Here is a 17307-nt window from a genome sequence, read left to right as displayed (position 1 = left end):
CAAGAAACTAAAGTCATGTTTACTGGGGAACTGTGTGTGTTTGTGGGTAGGGAGTAAGTAGAAAGGGGGAAAAAAAAAAACCCCAGATATTTTCCTTAGGCCCCTTGTTGGAAGTTTTTACTGAAACTGAGAGACTTCTTGTTACTTGCCCTGGCTGAACTCTTTTCAGTCTGCTGCAGCCCAAGAGTAACAGGTGTGGGGGAAGCATTTGTAACTCCACTTCATTTACAGGTTTAGGAGCCTGGAATCCATTTTGTAAACACTTTGATACTATAGTTATCCTCCAGTCCTGTTAACATAATGTAGTCTTGTGCCCTTGTGTTGTATGGACTGGTTTGATACAGGGAGCTGAACGGGGAAAGGAGGAGGGGGGAAGGCTGTGTGGCTTCACAGCCATGATGTAGAGCTGTCTGTGCTGAAGTGGTTGGTGGTGACCACAGGTCTCTGTGCCCTAACTATAGAGCAAAAGGGATATCTGCACTTGGCCTAGGAGGTGGTAAAAGGGACATCCCTGAAATCCTGTGAATTGTATGTGGCTGAGCACCATCCTTTTGTATCTTTGCAGTGGTGAGTGAGGTCCTTTTTGTGAGGCAGGTACTGGTCTTGGTGGGTTTGCCAGAAATAAAAAGCTGGTATTTGTTTTGCCAGCTTACCTAACTGCAGGAGTAAGCTGATGGCCATGTCTCCTCTTAGAACCCAATATCTAAGTACTTGAGCAAGTCAGCTGTAAGGAGCAGTTTCCTTGTGTGAAGATCTACAATATGAAATCATCTTCCACATGATCCTTATCCCTGTTTTCCTCTCTCTTTATGCATTGCACTTTAAGGCAGGAAAACTTCCATTTGCTCAGTTGAAAGCCCTCTGGAGCTGAGACTGCAGTCTGATCAAAGCTAACAGGAGCAACCAGGCTTTTACATGATCACAAGAATCACAAGGTTGGAAGAGACCTTTGAAGATTGAGTCCAACCATTCCCATCCTGTGCTAAACCATATCCCTAAGTACCTCATCTACCCTTCTTTTGAACACATCCAGGGAAGATGACTCAACCCCCTCCCTGGGCAGCCTGTTCCAGCCCTGACAACTCTTTCAGTAAATTTTTTTTTCTAATATCCAATCTAACCCTGCCCTGGCACCGCTTCATGCCATTGCCCCTTGTCCCATCTCCTGTCACCTGGCTGAAGAGACCATCGCCCACCTCAGCCTTCTCTTCTCCAGGCTAAACATCCCCAGCTCCCTCAGCCGTTCCTCATGTGATTTGCCCTCCAGCCCCTTCCCCAGCCTGGTTGCCCTGGTTGATCACGCTGCCCAGCAGCGCATCAGCACAAGGGCATGGGGAAATGATTCCAAAGTATTGAAGGTAGGGAGTGTGCCCTCAATGTAGCAATCTTAAATGGTATACTGCTTCATTCCCCATCCTGCAGACCCAGGATGCATGTCAGGCCTCCTATGTGATTCACTTCAGTTACCTGAGAAAGTAAAAAGATACAGTGTGAAGCCATAAGTCAGAGCTCAAGCTCAACCCAGATGGGAAAAATGCTGCTTCCAGAGAAACAGGAGGAAGTGAAGAACAAATGAAAAAGCAGCAGTGGCTTGGAGTGCTCGAATACAATCTGGATGGTTCTTCATGTGAAGAAGGACTAGTGTTAGTGGGGAACTTGGATTCCAAGATACCTTCCTGTTGCATTGCCGTAGAAGTAGTGGGAGCTGAAATGACATATGAATTGTTTTGTCTTGATCAACAGAATAATTTGTAGTTTCACCCAGAAGTTTCATTTTAACTCAGCTTTGATGCTCTGTATTAGTAACTGATTTTTCTCACTGCAACTTAAAGGAAAAAAAACCCCAACCTTCTAACACTTGGCACTGCAGTGGCAAAGGAAAAGGCTCAGACAAGGATTGTCCCTTTCAATCTCTCCTCAGGTCACCAGAGTCCATGCATGCCAACACAGCTGAACTGTGGGGTCTCAAAGGTTATGCTGCTCATACCAAGGGGCCCAAGGCCTAGGTGCTAAGGATTTTGTCTTGCCATACTTCCTGGTCAATGTCTGGTATGCAGACTAGCTTATGTGGGACACTAGTCTCTTTTCAGTAAGTACTGATGCTCACAATACACTGTTTGGAGATGGAGGAAGCTAGGTGAAGTGCATGTCTGTCTAGAACTCAGGGGAAGGGTTTGGAGGTAGTTCTGGCTGTTTGACTAGATGTTAAACATGGTGTGTGACTGCATATAGTGTATGTTTTGCTGTAGTTTTTAATGAGCTGCACTGTCAAGGGGATGAATTCAGGAAAGCATTGAACTGTCTATGTAGGTAGACAGTGCAGACTGTAAAAGCACCTGAACTATAAGCACAAGTGGTGTAATGTAGACTCTGCTTAGTCTCATTTAAAGACCTTCTATTGAGTGTCCACATCACTAAATACATCTGCAACTGTCACTACATGCTTGCTGCCTTAGTTGTTTTCTAGGAGGCAAACTGCAATAAGCCCTTGTTGTTGAGCTGTATGGCTTAAGTCTTATTCAAGCAGAAATCTCACTCAGAGTGCAGTTAGGTTGTCCCACTGCAGGGATGAGGTCTAGCACTGTAGCACAGGTACAGCCCAGCCCATCACAAGGTGCTCTTCAGTTATATGTGACTGGAGAGGTGCAACAGCTGGGAGTGCTGGGAAAACAGCTATCAACTGGTTACAGTCTGAAATAGAAATATTAGACAAGGGGAGGAGGGGAAAGGAAAGGGAGAGCGTGGCATTAGGTTTTCTGTATGTTAGAGACTCAGTTACTAACTTCATAGTCTTGCAAGGAAACTTCTACTGCCTTAGAAAACCTGGCTACAGGGCAAAAGTGCCTACCAGTCTCAACACAAAACCCATTTCTGGATCTTGGACAGATTTTGCAGATGTTTCATGTGTGCACAGGCACTGCTGCTGCCCAGCAATTCAACAGGAGAATAGCAAGTCTTTTCCTACCTGATGCTCATGTATGGCCCTTCTAACAGGTGAGCTGTATCTATCACCAGTTCTTGTTTTTCATGTTACCTGTTTGGGGAGAAAAACCCCCCAAATAACCCCCAAAAAATCCAATGGAGTAAGATGTATACTTAGTAGTTGGGGCGATGTCAGTGAACAGTGGAGATGAAGACCATGGTGCAGACAAGATTCTGCTACCCATAGCCCAGCTCATGCACCTCAAGTAAGGCTGTGTGTTTCAGTGTGCCTCCCCAAGAGGGAAGAGTTGTTACTTAGGTGAGCACAGCCAGCTCTGAGCCTTTCTGATAGGGTTTTTGTTTCCCCACCCACCCCAGACTCAGAACTGTGCTTGTCACTACGTTGTGATTATCTGCACTTCACACTGATCTGACAGAATGTGGTGAAGTTGACATGCATCAATGCTTTTGAGAAAACTAAGCCCTGTGATGGATAAAGTCAGGGGCTGAATTACAGGCCAGTGAATGCAAAACCATGGAAATGATGCACTATCTATTTTTGCCTCCCTCACTTATACATGATGCTTTCAAGATGAAGCAATGAGATTTTTCCATCTCACCTTTTTGGGAGGCTTTTGATGGATTGGTTGATTTTCAATTTCATTTCCCATCTATTGGTTTAAAAAAAAAGACCCTGCAGTTGTTTGGCTTCCATTGTGCATATTGTTAAAATCAGGAGTAGAGTAAAAAGCCCTAGGAAGACACAGGTGTGGCTGTGGGCCTATATCAATATAGGGACTCAAACTCCTTGAGTGTCTGCTGTTTCACTTAAAATGTGTGTGAACATTGAGTATGGATCATATTAAATTCTCCTCTGTGTTACATGCTCTGATATCCTGCAGAAGAATAAGAACCTGAAAGGAAAAATAATTCTCTCCTTTCCTTCCCTATGAGTTCTCAAAAATTGAAACCAACAGCTGTTCCAGAGCCAGAAAGAAATAAACTGTGTGTGGCAGGTGGTTCCATGGATGTATGTGTAGTGGCAACCTAACAGTCTGCTAGCTGCTTACCCAGTAGTGAGGAATTTGATCGTGGTTCAGGTGAAGAAGAGGAACAAAGAATGGGCAAGTGAAAGGGAAATACTTTTGGCCTGGGAGAGTAATGAGTGTAGGAGCAGTGAGTAATGACAGACAATGACATTTATCTGCAGATGGGCTGAAATAACTGCCTGTGTAGAGCCTTGAAGGGTGAACACTGGTAGGAGGAGAAGAGTTGTGTAAAGTTCAGGAAAAACCTTGGTGTAAGGACAGATCACAGAATCACAGGGGTTGGAAGGGACCTTGAGAGATCATCGGGTCCAACCCCCCTGCCAAAGCAGCTCCCTAGGACATATTGCACAGGTCAGCGTCCAGACAGGTCTGGAATATCTCCAGAGATGGAGACTCCACACCTCCCTGGGCAGCCTGTCCAGATGAGCCTGGACTGGCTGTTTAACCTAGAAGGATCACAGCAGTGACTGGGATGTAGAGCAGATGCCTCTGGGAGAAGCTGAGCTGAAATCTGACTGCCTTTCATGATGCAGCGTGTAAAAATGATGGGGAATGAAACAATGCCATGTTTGCAATAGAGGGGTCATGCTCAGAGACTGAGGGGATCTCTTCCAGCCTGCATTCCTTCTCCAAAAATTGCATAATCTGCAAACTTGCCTTGTATACACAGTCTGGGTTTCAGAGCGTGACTCGAATACAAGCAGTAGATGCTGGCAACAGAAGGGGCATCTCCAGATCAGTCACAGCCAAAGCCTTACCTTGATTTGGCTGATATTCCTGTAGATGTTTGAAGCAGAAATGCGTTTAGAAAATAGATTTGGTTCATTAACAGAACCTGAAGTTGGAGATGGCAGAAATCTGATGGGTGTTTGACTTCTAAGAGGGGAGGAAGGTGGAGTTCTGGAGTGAAATGTAATCTGCAGCAGAAGGAAAAAAGATGAAAAAATTGGAGTGAGGCAGTGTACTGTCTACTAAAAGCTTTAATAAGTTGGAGATGCCACATCCCAAGCCTACCAGACTAGCCTTCTTTGGTCAATATTTTGATGGTGCTTCAGTTGCATAGAAATAGGGGTGAGAAGAACTAAGACAAATGGGTTTATATGCTGATTAGCAGCAGTAGAGATGGAGAATTAGAAGGGTGGCATGGGAGTTGTGCCTGTAAAAGGATCAGTGTTGAGGAAAAAATCCTGTAGAAGTGGAAGAGATGAAATCTGCTTTGAGAGCTCTGAAGAAGGATATTGCTGCTGTTCTTGATATTACAGATTGAAATGCTGATTAAAAAGAAATTAACAAGAATACAATGGAATGAACAAGTGATTCCCTCAAAAGAACTTTCTTAAAGCACTATATATTTTTTTTTCTGTGCAGGGCTCAAGTGCCCCAGTGAGAAAGATGTTCAGGATGGACAGGAACATTAACCTTGACAACTCTGACCATGCGAATCTCATCTCACTTTTCAGTGAAAGTCTGAAGTCAGCAGGATTTCCCCAGCCAGCATGGCTGTGAGGAGGGAGCACCAGCCCACTTCCAGCTGCTCCTTCTCCAGGCTCTGATGGTGATTTATTTCATGGCTGAGTTTTTCCCTGGCTACCCCTGCCCCTAATGCTTAATTTTTTCGTGTGATCACAGGAAATGCAATCTTCCATCTAATTTCCAGTGTTATGCTGATTGCAGTCCTCCCTTAATTCTGTCTTATCAGCAGAGTACAATAGCATTAAACTTTAAATGATTTATTTGCCTGGGGTTATGAAATGCTTTTCCAAAGTTTCATTGGGCAGAACACTGAAGACACCTTTAAAATATGTTTAAAATGAAACATTCATTATAATAGCACAAACCCAAGAGTGCTCTTTTCCCCTTTGGTTGCTACTCTTTCCAGTGTTTGAGTTGTGCTCCCTTAGAGTCCCAGGAAGATCATGTACTGCTGAAACCATCCTTGAAGGCCTTGTATCACTCACACTGTTCCCTGGTACTGGTGCAGTACTTCAAAAAGGAAAAAAAACCCAAAACAAGCCACAAAAAACCTGCCAACCTGTAATGACTTCTGAGTTTGCTTTAGAAAACTAGTGTGTGTGGTCACTGCAGTTGTCTAGGATTCTAAGGGGCTTTGATTCAGGTCTCAGAGAAAGCAGAGGAGTTCCTTTCCTAGAGGAGGGCAAGTTGTTGACAAGTGAAGTGTGACAGTTGTCAATAACTTTTGGCCTGAAACAGCTGATCTTTGGATGGACAATGGGGGTTATGTATTTGGGGGCTGAAGCTCCCCTGGTCTCAGTGCCACTTCAGTTGCTGTTGAATGCCCTTGCTTGATTGTGTTAGGAAAGCTGCTGAGGAGTAAATCATGGATTATCCCATTTTAATTAGTTCAGCTGACATTGGGAAGAACAACTGATCTTACCACAGTAAATAGTAAATAAGAGCAAAGCAGGGAGTGAGGGTGCTGCTGCTACAGAGCTCCAGGCTGGGAGTACCAGAAGCCAGAGTCCTGCACTCATTAGTGCCTGGGCCATTTGCTGGTCTGCAGTTTGCTACTGAATTGGGTTTAATTAAAAGCAGCAGGAGCAAGCTGATGGCTTCCTGATCCTGGCCTTACAATCTGAAGAGTGCTGATGAGGCAAAATGCTGCTTAGGCATAGAAATGAGAAGCAATCTCTGTCCTGGACTGTACCTGTGCTACAGTGCTAGACCTCATCCCTGCAGTGGGACAACCTAACTGCACTCTGGGTGAGATTTCTGCTCTGCTTGAGTAAGATTTAAGCCATACAGCTCAACAACAAGGGCTTATTGCAGTTTGCCTCCTAGAAAACAACTAAGGCAGCAAGCATGTAGTGACAGTTGCAGATGTATTTAGTGATGTGGACACTCAATAGAAGATCTTTAACTGAGACTAAGCAGAGTCTACATTACACCACTTGTGCTTTTCAGGTGCTTTTACAGTCTGCACTGTCTACCTACATAGCTGGAGGCTACTGTTACGTGCTTCTCACATCCCTGCAGCTCCCACAGCAGAATTCCCCACCTAGAATTGGAGAGTGGGTCCCTCCTACCTCCTGTTGCAGTGCCTGCCTGGGAACGTGGCCGGGCTCAGGCCAAGGGAGGAACACCCAGAGAGTCCCTGCACGTGGCTCCTTGGAGCTGCATGAGTCAGGGGCTCTCCCAGCCCATGGTGTGACAGTGTGGCCTGCAGGCAACTGCATTTGTTATTGAGGGTGAGCCTAGGAACGCCTCCTCCAGTGACGCCTCAGTCTTTGTAGCTTGTGGCATGGGAAACACAGGGAAGAAGTGCCTGTCAATGCACCTGGTTTTAGAGTCTTAAGCACTTTGAATCGAAATCTGGTGTGTTGTGACAAGGTGAATTATCTGTTTGGAAGCAGCCTTGGCTTGCTGCCTGGTTCATTCCCACAGGCTTTGTTTGTACTAACAGGTTGCTGCTTCAGCACAGCCACGTCATATGGTGCATTTCAGCTTTAAACATACTGTACTTGTGGGACATGCTGCAGCCACCTAGGAAGCCTTGGGAACATGTATTTCAGGGGCATTAGAGAGCTACTCCTTCCTCCCTTTGCAGTTTTGCAGTTCAAGGTTGTTTCTGATCTACATTCTTTGTGGGAGGACTCTTGTATTTATCTGGAAGGGGGAGGAAAGGTTATTAATAACCACATGTCTACTAAAATCTCTCAGTAAGTACTTTGCAAGGCATGTGTCAACCCCACCAGGCTTCTGGAACTCAAAAGCTCTTTTTGTAGGTTTCTGCATGACTATTGGGGTGTGATGGCACAGTTGGAGAGGAAACACTTATTGTTGCTATTCATGCAGGCCATGGGATGTGGTGTCTAACTGTACAGTTTTAGCCTTGTGTCATTAGTGAAGCTGACAAGCAGATAAATCCTAGGAGTTACTCTTCCAAAGAATAACTACTAACATTGTAAAGCCTGCTTAAGGTGCTAGTAGCAGTCAATTATTCATTTCCTGTCTAATATAATCTCTTTTGGAAGAAGATAAAATATATAAAATAACAAAAAAGGCACATGGATCTGTAGCTTTCCTCAAATTTGACTTTCTGAGATAGAGGTGAATGTATTTTATCAATGGCTGAGATGTTCTTGCTCTGGACAAGCCACACTGAACTAGGGAACTAAATCAATTTTTCTCTGTTCTTCTCTGACTTTCTCTTCAATCTTGACAGCAGTGATACTTGCTGAATTTAAGTTTTGTGGAAACTTGTTTGCTTTACAAAAATCTTAAAGCTATTTTTAAGCTTTCCTATTTAAATTTACTTAAAGCACAAAAAGGATAGAGGTGAAGGCTTTTCTCACTCTTATTCACCTTACAGGTGTCAAATATGCAAGAAATTCATTTAAGATACCTGAGAATTGCCATGAAACTAGATTAAAGCAATCTTTGGGACCAAAATGCAAAAAGGCTTTTCTATCAAGGCTGGCAGAGCAGAGATAGTTGCATGAAGTGCTTTGATGTTTCTGCTTCTGTTTCTAAGCAGGAAATCTGAAATGAACAGTTCTTTATAGATCAGGAAGGGCTGAGGCCTTTGGGGTTGTCTAGTTGGAGAAAAGAAGGCTGAGGGACAATCTCCTCAGAGGCAGTTGCTGAGCTCTTTGCCCTGTTATCTGGGGTAGGACATACAGGAATGGTTCAAAGCTGCATTTATGTATGAAAAGGGTGGTCAAACAGTGGGACAGGCTTCCTACAGAGGTGGTCTGTGCCCCAAGGCTGTCAGTGTTTGATGCATTTAAATAATGCCCTTGACATGCTTGAGTTTTTGGCCAGGCAGCTGAACTAGATGATTATTGTAGGTTGCTTCCAGCTGAAAGAGTCTAGTCTATATAAATTGTGAAGTTGCCCTGTCTGATTTTATTTCCATTTTTACCCTGAGGAAAACACAAGCTGTAATTCTCCAATTTCATTAACTGGGGTGCAACCTGTTGCAAGCCACAGCTCAGTAACTCTACAAAGCCATGAGCTGAAAGGCAGTCGTGACTGCGGTGACCTTGATGTGCCTGTGAAATGAGCTGCTCACTTTGGTGGACTTCATTGCAAGAAATCCTGAAAAGCATTGACCTGGCCTGAAATCAGGCTCGATCCATGTACTGAGGTGTGGCAGTTTGGTGAGGCTGTGCTGCTGAGATGTTTCTTTAAGCAGCAGTTAGAGCTTTCTGCCAGCCTAAACTATAAACAACGAGCAACTCAAGGCCAAAGTCGCAGCCCTGAGAGATGGTCGAGCGCCTCTGAGAATCACACAGAGGAGAAACCAGCCCGGCAGCAGCTGCATTTTGCTACTGGAGAAGGAGCGAGAAGATGGAACGAGCTGTGCAGACACCAAGGCTGGGACAGGGAGGGGGAGGAGGCTGCCCAGGTGCCAGAGAGAAAGATGCCCCTGCAGCCCCTGGAGAAACCCATGGAAAAGGCCCAGACCCCACCTGCAGCCCGTGGAGGGGCTTCACGCTGGGTGGAGCAGGTGGAGACACAGAGGAGACGCTGTGACCTTACGTTGGAACAAGCCCCTGCCAGCACTTGCAGCCATGGGGAGAAACAGAGGCACAGAGATGAGTGAGAGAGAGATTTGCACCAGAACAGGTTTGCTGGGGGGAGGGTTGGAATCCCATGGAGGACTGGGGCTGAGAGACACTGTGATAAAGAGATAACGCCCTGTGGGAAAGGAATCACGTGGGAGAAGCTCATGGAGGACTGACTCCTGTGGGTGAGACCCCACAGTGCAGCAGGGGGAGGGTGTGGAATGAATGAAGAGAAAAACATGCTTCACACTTTTTTTTCAAGGCTGTTAGTTCACTGCAGCTTTGCTTCAGTGCTGTTTTATAAGGTAGGCTGCTCCATCCCAAGCCACTTGTGCTCCCTAGTTGCTCTACTGATATAAAACTATCATTGCTAAAGAGCCATTGCATTCTCCAGAATGCATTGTCCCTCCTGGCAATACACCATCATCTGTTCCTCACTGCTCAGCAGTGACTTGGGTGTTCCTGGGTCTGCCAGCCTGAATGTATGGCCAACCTACAGGCCTCTGCTATTGCCATGGCTTCAAGAACTTAGATTAAGGGCACTTGCAAAGTAATCTATGGAATGTACACCTTTGCTTAAGAGGAAATTCAGTTTCCATTCTTTATGTCTGTGCCCACAAAACCTGGCTGGTATCTTGTGGCTGGCCTGACAGCATGAGTCTACATCCATAGCAACAAAAATTGTGAAATTGTCTTCCTGACCAGACCTCCTTCAACCATATGGATAACATCAGTTCCCTGGGTGAAGGTCAGACATTTTCCTGTCACCCTTCAGAATGGTGCCCACACAGGTAGGGGGCACCAGCAGTCTCCTTTCTTGTCCCTCAGTCCTTTTCCCTTTTGAACTTTAAGATTTATTAACAGAGTCACTGACAGGGCAGCAATTTGCAAAGCCTTGACTGAATAATGCACTCCTCTTACTTCCAAGTTGGAGCAGTACAACAGAGCTCAGAGTCCCCCACTTTTTCAGGAGCAATGAGAACAAGCAGAGTCATTCTACCTGTCATATTTCTTTCAGTTAAATTGCCCTCTCCTCTGTTTTTGTGATTTCTCCAGTTGGTTCCAGTTGTCCTCAGGATCCTTTTGTCAGCTTACCCGAACTGCTCAAGCTAATAGGGTGTCTGTTAAGCCCTCTGGTGCTGGGAAATCTGCTCTGTTCTGCTGTCACTGTTTGCTTGGTTATCTGTGTGCAGAAGCTTGCTTTTCAGGTAATTGGCTGAACTGAATGGGGGAGCTCATTTCAATCCAAGCTTGACAACCATGGATAACGATTCCCTGTTGTGGGATGCATTTCATGATCCTGATAGCTTTCTGGTTTCATTCTTCCCTATAGTGTTACAAGCCTGCTTGATCAAGTGCACTGTTTAGTCTCTTTATTAATGATATTGACATTTAATTAGAGCTAATACCTGTTTTCTCCCAGCTTTGTACATATTCATGCCTCCTCTAGAAGGGAGGCTAAGCATGGGAATTGCTGTTAGTGGAAGTCAGAGTCTACCTTTATGGGACAGCAAACGGACTATGGCAGCAGCTCATCTACTCCTGGGCACCAAACTGTTGCAGGGAACAATCCTCCTTTAACTGATCAAAGTTCCAGATTGTCCAAGGCCATTAAGATTCAGATGCTCTTTATGGAAGAGTCATGGTGCTTTATCTGAAGAAAGAAGTTAGATGTTAAAAGCTGTGTCCTGCATTATGGGGCTCCTGTGTGCAGGGAAAAGAGATTTTGAAGCATGCAGTGAAAATAAAATCTCAAAGCAAGCAGGAAAAACATTTGATGTGTCATGTGGACAAAATAATGAAAACATCTTTACAGATGTCAAATAGGCATGAAATACATTTACCCAACTCAACTCAGTGTTTCTATTGTAGATAGGAAAAGGCTTTTAAAGCCAAATGTGGTCAGGTCCTTGTAGAGTCCAATACTTCCAACTGAGGATGTTTTGTTTTCCTAACTTCTGTAGTAGAGGAATTGGGGACAGCATAACCTTGGATATTGCCTGGTAAATGTCAGCTTCTCACAGGACCATGTAATATGCTGGAAAGAACAAATTCTTTAGTTGGTACCTTCAGTTCATGCTGCTGTGGCACAAGGTACTTGAGATGTTTAGCACTGAGTCCTGAAGTGCTCTTGCTGCCAAGCAGCACTCAAGCATCTGTTCTTGCATTTCTTCATTTATAGGAGCATGAAGGCTTCTTGTAAAACTATGCAGAAATTTGCCTTTGCTGATGAGGTAAACTACAAGCTACTCTATGCCACAAAATGAGAGAGGATAAAAGTTTCCAGGTGAGGTTTGCTGAACTTCTAGGAATACTCTATTTTATTGTACAAGCAATGCAAAATTACTTCATTTAGGCCAGAAGTGGCGAGCAGACTGCTGATCTTTGGCCTTGGTCAAAATGACAGGAGTGAGTCCATGTGCTGTAAATTTGCTAGTGGTATCAGTAGCTAATTGATCCTTTTGTTGAGGGTCTCTTCAAGAAACTGCAGCTGAATTGCTGCTGCTTTCTTTAGGAAAATAAACTGAACAGGGTTATTGATTTTTTTTTTTCACAGAAGCCAGTGGAAAATGTGTGTATGTTCGGTAGTATAATGTGCTGGGCTATTTCTGTTGCTTTAAGAACGGCTGTTCTGTGCTGTATCATCCATGCCTGCCTTCTGTACCTCCCCCTTACACAGAGGGGCCAAAAGTTCTCCTTTATCTTCTGGTTCCTCTCAGGGAGACGGGCAGGATTCCCCCTCCTTTGCTGCACCCTGGTTAAGAAGGGCTCTGTGCTCCTGACAACCTCCTGCCGCTGACCTCAGGGAAAGGTGGTACTTTGAACTCCCTGAGCTGGTCGGTGCTGTTGATGAAGAGCTGGAAACCAGTTCTGGATTTGCATATAGCAGTTGCGGGCAGAGATGTGCTTTACCGCGCTGGCTGCCCTGCAGGGGCGGAGGAGCAGGTTGCTCTCCCGCTAGTGAAAGGCACTGGGGTGTCTGTGGGCCGTGTCCCCATGCTCAGGCCCCTCTTCTACTGATAATCAGGCCGCTGCTACCGGAGGAGAATGAAGCAGTTGCCAAACGAACCGGCCAGTTAGGGCTGAGCTCAAAGCCTTCGGTCGGCTGGGCTGGCCGTGCGCAGAAAGCTGCTGCACCCGGTGGTGCCCGGGCCGGCCAGGCAGAGGCCGCTCCCGCCGGGAAAGCCGGAGCGGCCCCGCGGCGCGGCCGACAGGTGGTGCCCGGGGCTCGCGGCCCGACCGTCGCCCGGCTCCCGCCGCCAGCCTGGGGGCGACGGCCGGGCGTTGGCGGAGCCCGGTCGCTGCGCTGACAGAGGCCGAAGCGGAGGTTAACGAGTGAGATGAACGCTGCCCGGGAGGGAAACATCCCGGCCTCGTCCCATCCCGTCCCGTGCGGCTCGGGAAGGAGACTTCCTGTCGTGCAGGGCTTGGCCAGGCCCCAGGCCTTCAGCTGGTGTGGGCACAGGGCCCGCAGTGACGCCTGGCTACAAACTGTATCCCTTCCGCCTTAGCAGAGGTTTATTGCCGGCACGTTTTTACCAGCAGCAGGAAGCCTCGTTGGCAGCGTACTCTTAATTATTCTTTGGCTCTAATCAAGGAAAGAGAAACTGTTGTGAACACAGGAAGCTAAGTAGCTAATCACAGGTCTGAGAGCCTGTTTCCAGAGGGGATGTGCAAGTGCTTCAGTGCTACTGAACTCCCAGCGCATCAGCAACGTGTTAAATGGGTCCCAAGTGCAGGCTTTTGGGGAAGGGGAGGATACCTACCACCCAGTGTCAGGCACCTGCTCTCTCTTCGCAGTCACCAGAGGGACAGAGGTGGCTGAGATCGGGGGGGGGGGGGGGGGACGGGGACACACGGACGACGACGACGACTCTGAATCACCCTCTGGGCAAATTCTACCTCTTTGCACTGACTGGGAAACCTGAAGAAAGGAAGTAGAAGTTCAGTACCCAAAACAGAGTAGTGGCTGTATTTCACCACTGCCTGATGCTAGCTGTGGGCTTTGTATACCCGAAGGCTCATTGCCATACTTGCCCTATGTGAACTGCTTCTGTGAGCTGCTATCGGAGGTAACAAGGTTCCCCCTAAAGAGATCAGTTTTCTTAATTTTCTCCATTTTTAGAGTAAAATCTTTCTTTGGTATTAAAAGCAGAGGTGTATATACTGGAATGAAGCTCACTAATTCTTTGGAGGTTGAATGGCATGTAATGCATGATGTTATAGTACTGTGCTACCTGGTCTGGATGGGTAAACAGCTACGTGGCACACATCCTGCCTCCCAAAGGAGAGCACCCCCGTGTCTCCAACAGCTCCTCTTACTGTGCTGCCAAAAAGTCTCATGAGCTGGGGAAAGCACCAACCCTCTCTCAAAGCCTCTAAATTAGACTGGAGATTACTTGAACCACGGTCAGTGCACCAAGTCCATTTACATAAACTGCCAGTGCACCGGCAGCTGAAATGTTATATGGAGACTTGGAGTACCCTGAGCTTTTGGACAAAGCAGAGCAGAAAATTGTTTGAATTACTGGAGTATTATTATGAAAGCCGAGCTGAAACGGTGTAAAACAAGCAGGAGGCAAGGCTGAGACCCAGAATGTGTGTGTTCCCAGTTAAATCTTTCAGCAGGTTCAAAGCGTTCCCTGCCCCTGTAACCCACTTGGTTTGTTTTCTCTGAGCACATCCAGCCTATTTCAAGCACTCAGTAAACATGAACTTTAGCTCTTTGGGGTGGGGGTGGGGGGGGGTTATGGAGGAAAGACAGAAAATAATTTGTCTCCTACTGCTGTTACAGGCATACAGCTTCAGCTGAGCATTTAGCCATCCTCTTTTGGCAGGCCTTCCTGCCTTAGCAGTTAAGGTTCCTATTTGCAGCTTGCAGAATTATGTTAGAAAGTTTGCAGAGGTCCTTTTGAGTTCAGAACTGTGGCCATAAAGTTCACGGATCCCACCTGGCTCTGTGCAGCGTCTGTTAAGCATCACGTATGCCTGTGGTTCTGACATACTCCGTTTCAAGGTGATTTGCCAGGGCATTTCTCTGCCTTCTCTTGCTCTGTACTGCATCTGCATTCCTGCTCCTGCTGTTGCTTGGCATCAGCGGTAGGACACTGGCTCAGGGCTCGCTTTGCCTCACGTTCTGTGTGGATAAGGAGAAGGGGGCGCACTTCCAGAGGCAGAAAAGCAGCAAAGTAGCAAAGTTCTTCCTAAATGAGCTTGAAAAACCACAATTCCCACTTCCCACTGCTGGAAACCTGCCACGATCTCCAGAAGAAACAACGCACCGAGACAAATCTGCTTTTGTCCTTGGGTTAGTTAATCCCGAAACACTTCGGGACGCCCCTGTATAGAGATACTACCCCAAAACAAGCCAAAACCAACACCATTCTGGCAGCAGGGCAAGGACGAGGGGCCCATTTGCTGTACGGGTGGCTCTCGGGTAGCGTTTGACCACCCTTGCGAGGGCAGCCCCGTCCCTGCTGCTCGGCGGGGGCGTTGGGCTCTCACCAGAAAGCGCTTTCCCGTGGGAAGCTCGTTTTTGCAAGGTCCCCCCCTCCCACTGCTCTGGACACGGCGCCAGTGCGCAGCGCGGTACCCTTCCTCTTCCTCCTCTTCCTCCTCTCCGCCTCGGAGCGGGCGGCGGGAGGCGCGGCCGCAGCCCGGCCGCCCCCTCCCTCCCTCCCTCCGCCGGCGGTGCGGGTGGGAGGCGCCCGGGGCCGCTAGAAAAGAGCCGGCGCGGGGTGTGTGTGTGTGGGGTGTCTGTCTGTCTGCAGCCGCCGAGCGTGTCCGTGGATGCTTATCAGCGAGAGAGGGGCTGCTGGAAAAAGCAAGTGGTTTCTTGCACTTGACAAGGTAGGTCAGCTGCTGGGAGAGAAGCACGGCGGGGTTTATCGGAGGGGGACGTGTGTCCCTGGTAGTGGCTTGATACTGCTTAATCTTCTGAGTGGTTTAGCTCTGTTCTTGTGGGGCAATCCATTCGACTTTGCTAAAGATAGTGTGCTGGGCAGAGGCTGTTTTGAACCCGTGGACTGAATGGGCTTGGACCAGTCCTGCCTTGAATAGCATTCTCTGTGCCTTGTAGTGCGCCCAAGAAGGTTGTTTGTGTACTTCTGCATCTCTGTGTGTCTGTCTGCAGGTGGATTTCAACTTTGAGCTTTTCCCCTTTGAGGACCTCCTGCCCAGCTACGGCAATGTGGTTCTTGGAAAAGATCAGAGCATCGCATGAGAGCGGAAACCTCCCTAGCTCCTCCTTCCTGGGACTGCCACCTGGCCAAAATCTACCTGAAAAAGCTCGACTGGGGGCTGCTGCTTTTCCTAATGTGCTCACCCCTGATAGAATCCCTGAATTCTGCATTCCCCCCAGGCTGACAAGCTCTGGTGCTGTTAAGGGCACTGGCTCCCACCGGGACAACCGTTCAGAGGATGCAGATCTTAATTCTTCTGACTACAGCCCCAGCTCTTTTTTGCCACATCTCATTCAGGTGGAAAGTGCTGAAGAGATTCCAGCCCTGGAGGAAGAAAGCACCAACTCAGATCCACAGTCCCAAGCAGCGCTCTCCCTGCCTCACTTTCCTAGAGCCCCCACTTCCTATGGCTTCTGCACCTTGCTGGAAAGTCCCCACACCAGGAGGAAGGAGTCCATCTTCCACGGCGACCCACGTGGGGCTCTGCCCAGCCTGATGCTGTCTCGATCCAGAGCGAACACGTTCAGTGGCAAAGGAAGCATCTCTAATCCCATTGCTATCAGCTTTGCTTCTGTGAGGCTGCCTCCAAAGCATCTCTCCCTGCAAAGGCAAGGTGCCTGTGACAGTGACACTGCCTCCTCCAGCGATTCCTCTCCTTTCAGTTCCCCGCTTCTCAGCAGGTCACCTCCCAGATCTTGCTCTCTGGTCAAAACACAGAGTCAGGAGGGGTTGCTCTGTCGAGCGCTGAAAGCCAAGAACAAATCCAGCATGGCCAGAAACAATTCTCTCTCCACAGAGGAGAGCAGCTCCACTGATAACAGCCCCAGTGCCATCAGGCGGGCCTCCGAGGGGCTGCTTGCCACACAAGGCTTCAGCGTGTCCTGTTCTCCCATCTTTCCCCTGGATCTGACCCGTGGCCAGGAGAGGCTGGTGGGAGAGAGCATGGTGGTGATGGACAAGGGAGGCATGTTGAGGCTCTCCTCCGAGTACTGCTCAGAAAACGAGCGGCTGCGGATCCGCCTGATCAGCGCAGAGGGTTTGTACGACGACTCTGTGGAGCCCAAAAACATAAACTGCTGTATCACTTTCTCCCTGGTGCCAGGGAAAACACAGAAGCAGAGAAGCACTGTTATAAAGAGAAGCAGGAATCCCATCTTCAATGAGGACTTCTTTTTTGATGGCATAGCAGAAGAAGAGCTTTACAGCCTCTCTGTGAGGATGAAAGCGATGAATAAAGGCTGCAGCATGAAACGGGATTACACCTTAGGAGAACGGGAGTTGTCTCTGATGACTATGTTGTCAGTATAATAACAGTAATGCAGACTAATGTTGTCATCTTGAAGCTTTCTACTCAATAAAGTTTTGGGTTGATTTTCTTTTATATTTTTTTAAAACACTACTTCAAAGCCCTGTGTTTCTTGGTATCACTCTCATGCTGTGGTGCCTCACTCTGCTGCTTAACGCCTCAAACTCTGTGATGTATCTGCTAGTTAATTAAGAAGGGGCCACGGAACAGACCTGCAGCCTGTAGTGTAGGAGAGGAGGGCAGAAGGGCTAGTTTACCTTTAGGAAAAAGGATTAGGCAGTTACCCAGAGTTGTTTATGGCTTTCAGGGTGTGGTAGTGT

General features: G+C 47.5%; 1 protein-coding gene across 1 annotated transcript; it reads left to right on the top strand.

The window, feature by feature from the left end:
• The first annotated feature begins 15232 nt into the window (after nt 1–15232).
• LOC311194810 (C2 calcium-dependent domain-containing protein 4C-like) lies at nt 15233–17040 on the top strand. The gene is made up of 2 exons (XM_084268026.1): nt 15233–15349; nt 15633–17040. The coding sequence occupies exon 2, from the start codon at nt 15688–15690 to the stop codon at nt 16987–16989; it is 1302 nt and encodes a 433-aa protein (XP_084124152.1). The 5' UTR covers nt 15233–15349; nt 15633–15687; the 3' UTR covers nt 16990–17040.
• The last annotated feature ends 267 nt before the right edge of the window (nt 17041–17307 follow it).

The sequence above is a fragment of the Gallinula chloropus genome, assembly GCF_964237585.1.
Source record: "Gallinula chloropus genome assembly, chromosome: 9".
NCBI lineage: Eukaryota > Metazoa > Chordata > Aves > Gruiformes > Rallidae > Gallinula > Gallinula chloropus.
The sequence above is the reverse complement of the archived record's forward strand: the minus strand, read 5'-3'. Positions and strand labels throughout refer to the sequence as shown.

What these genes read in the sequence shown, in the direction of transcription:
- LOC311194810 (XM_084268026.1), top strand. Translation starts at nt 15,688, where the DNA reads ATGTGGTTCTTGGAAAAGATCAGAGCATCGCATGAGAGCGGAAACCTC.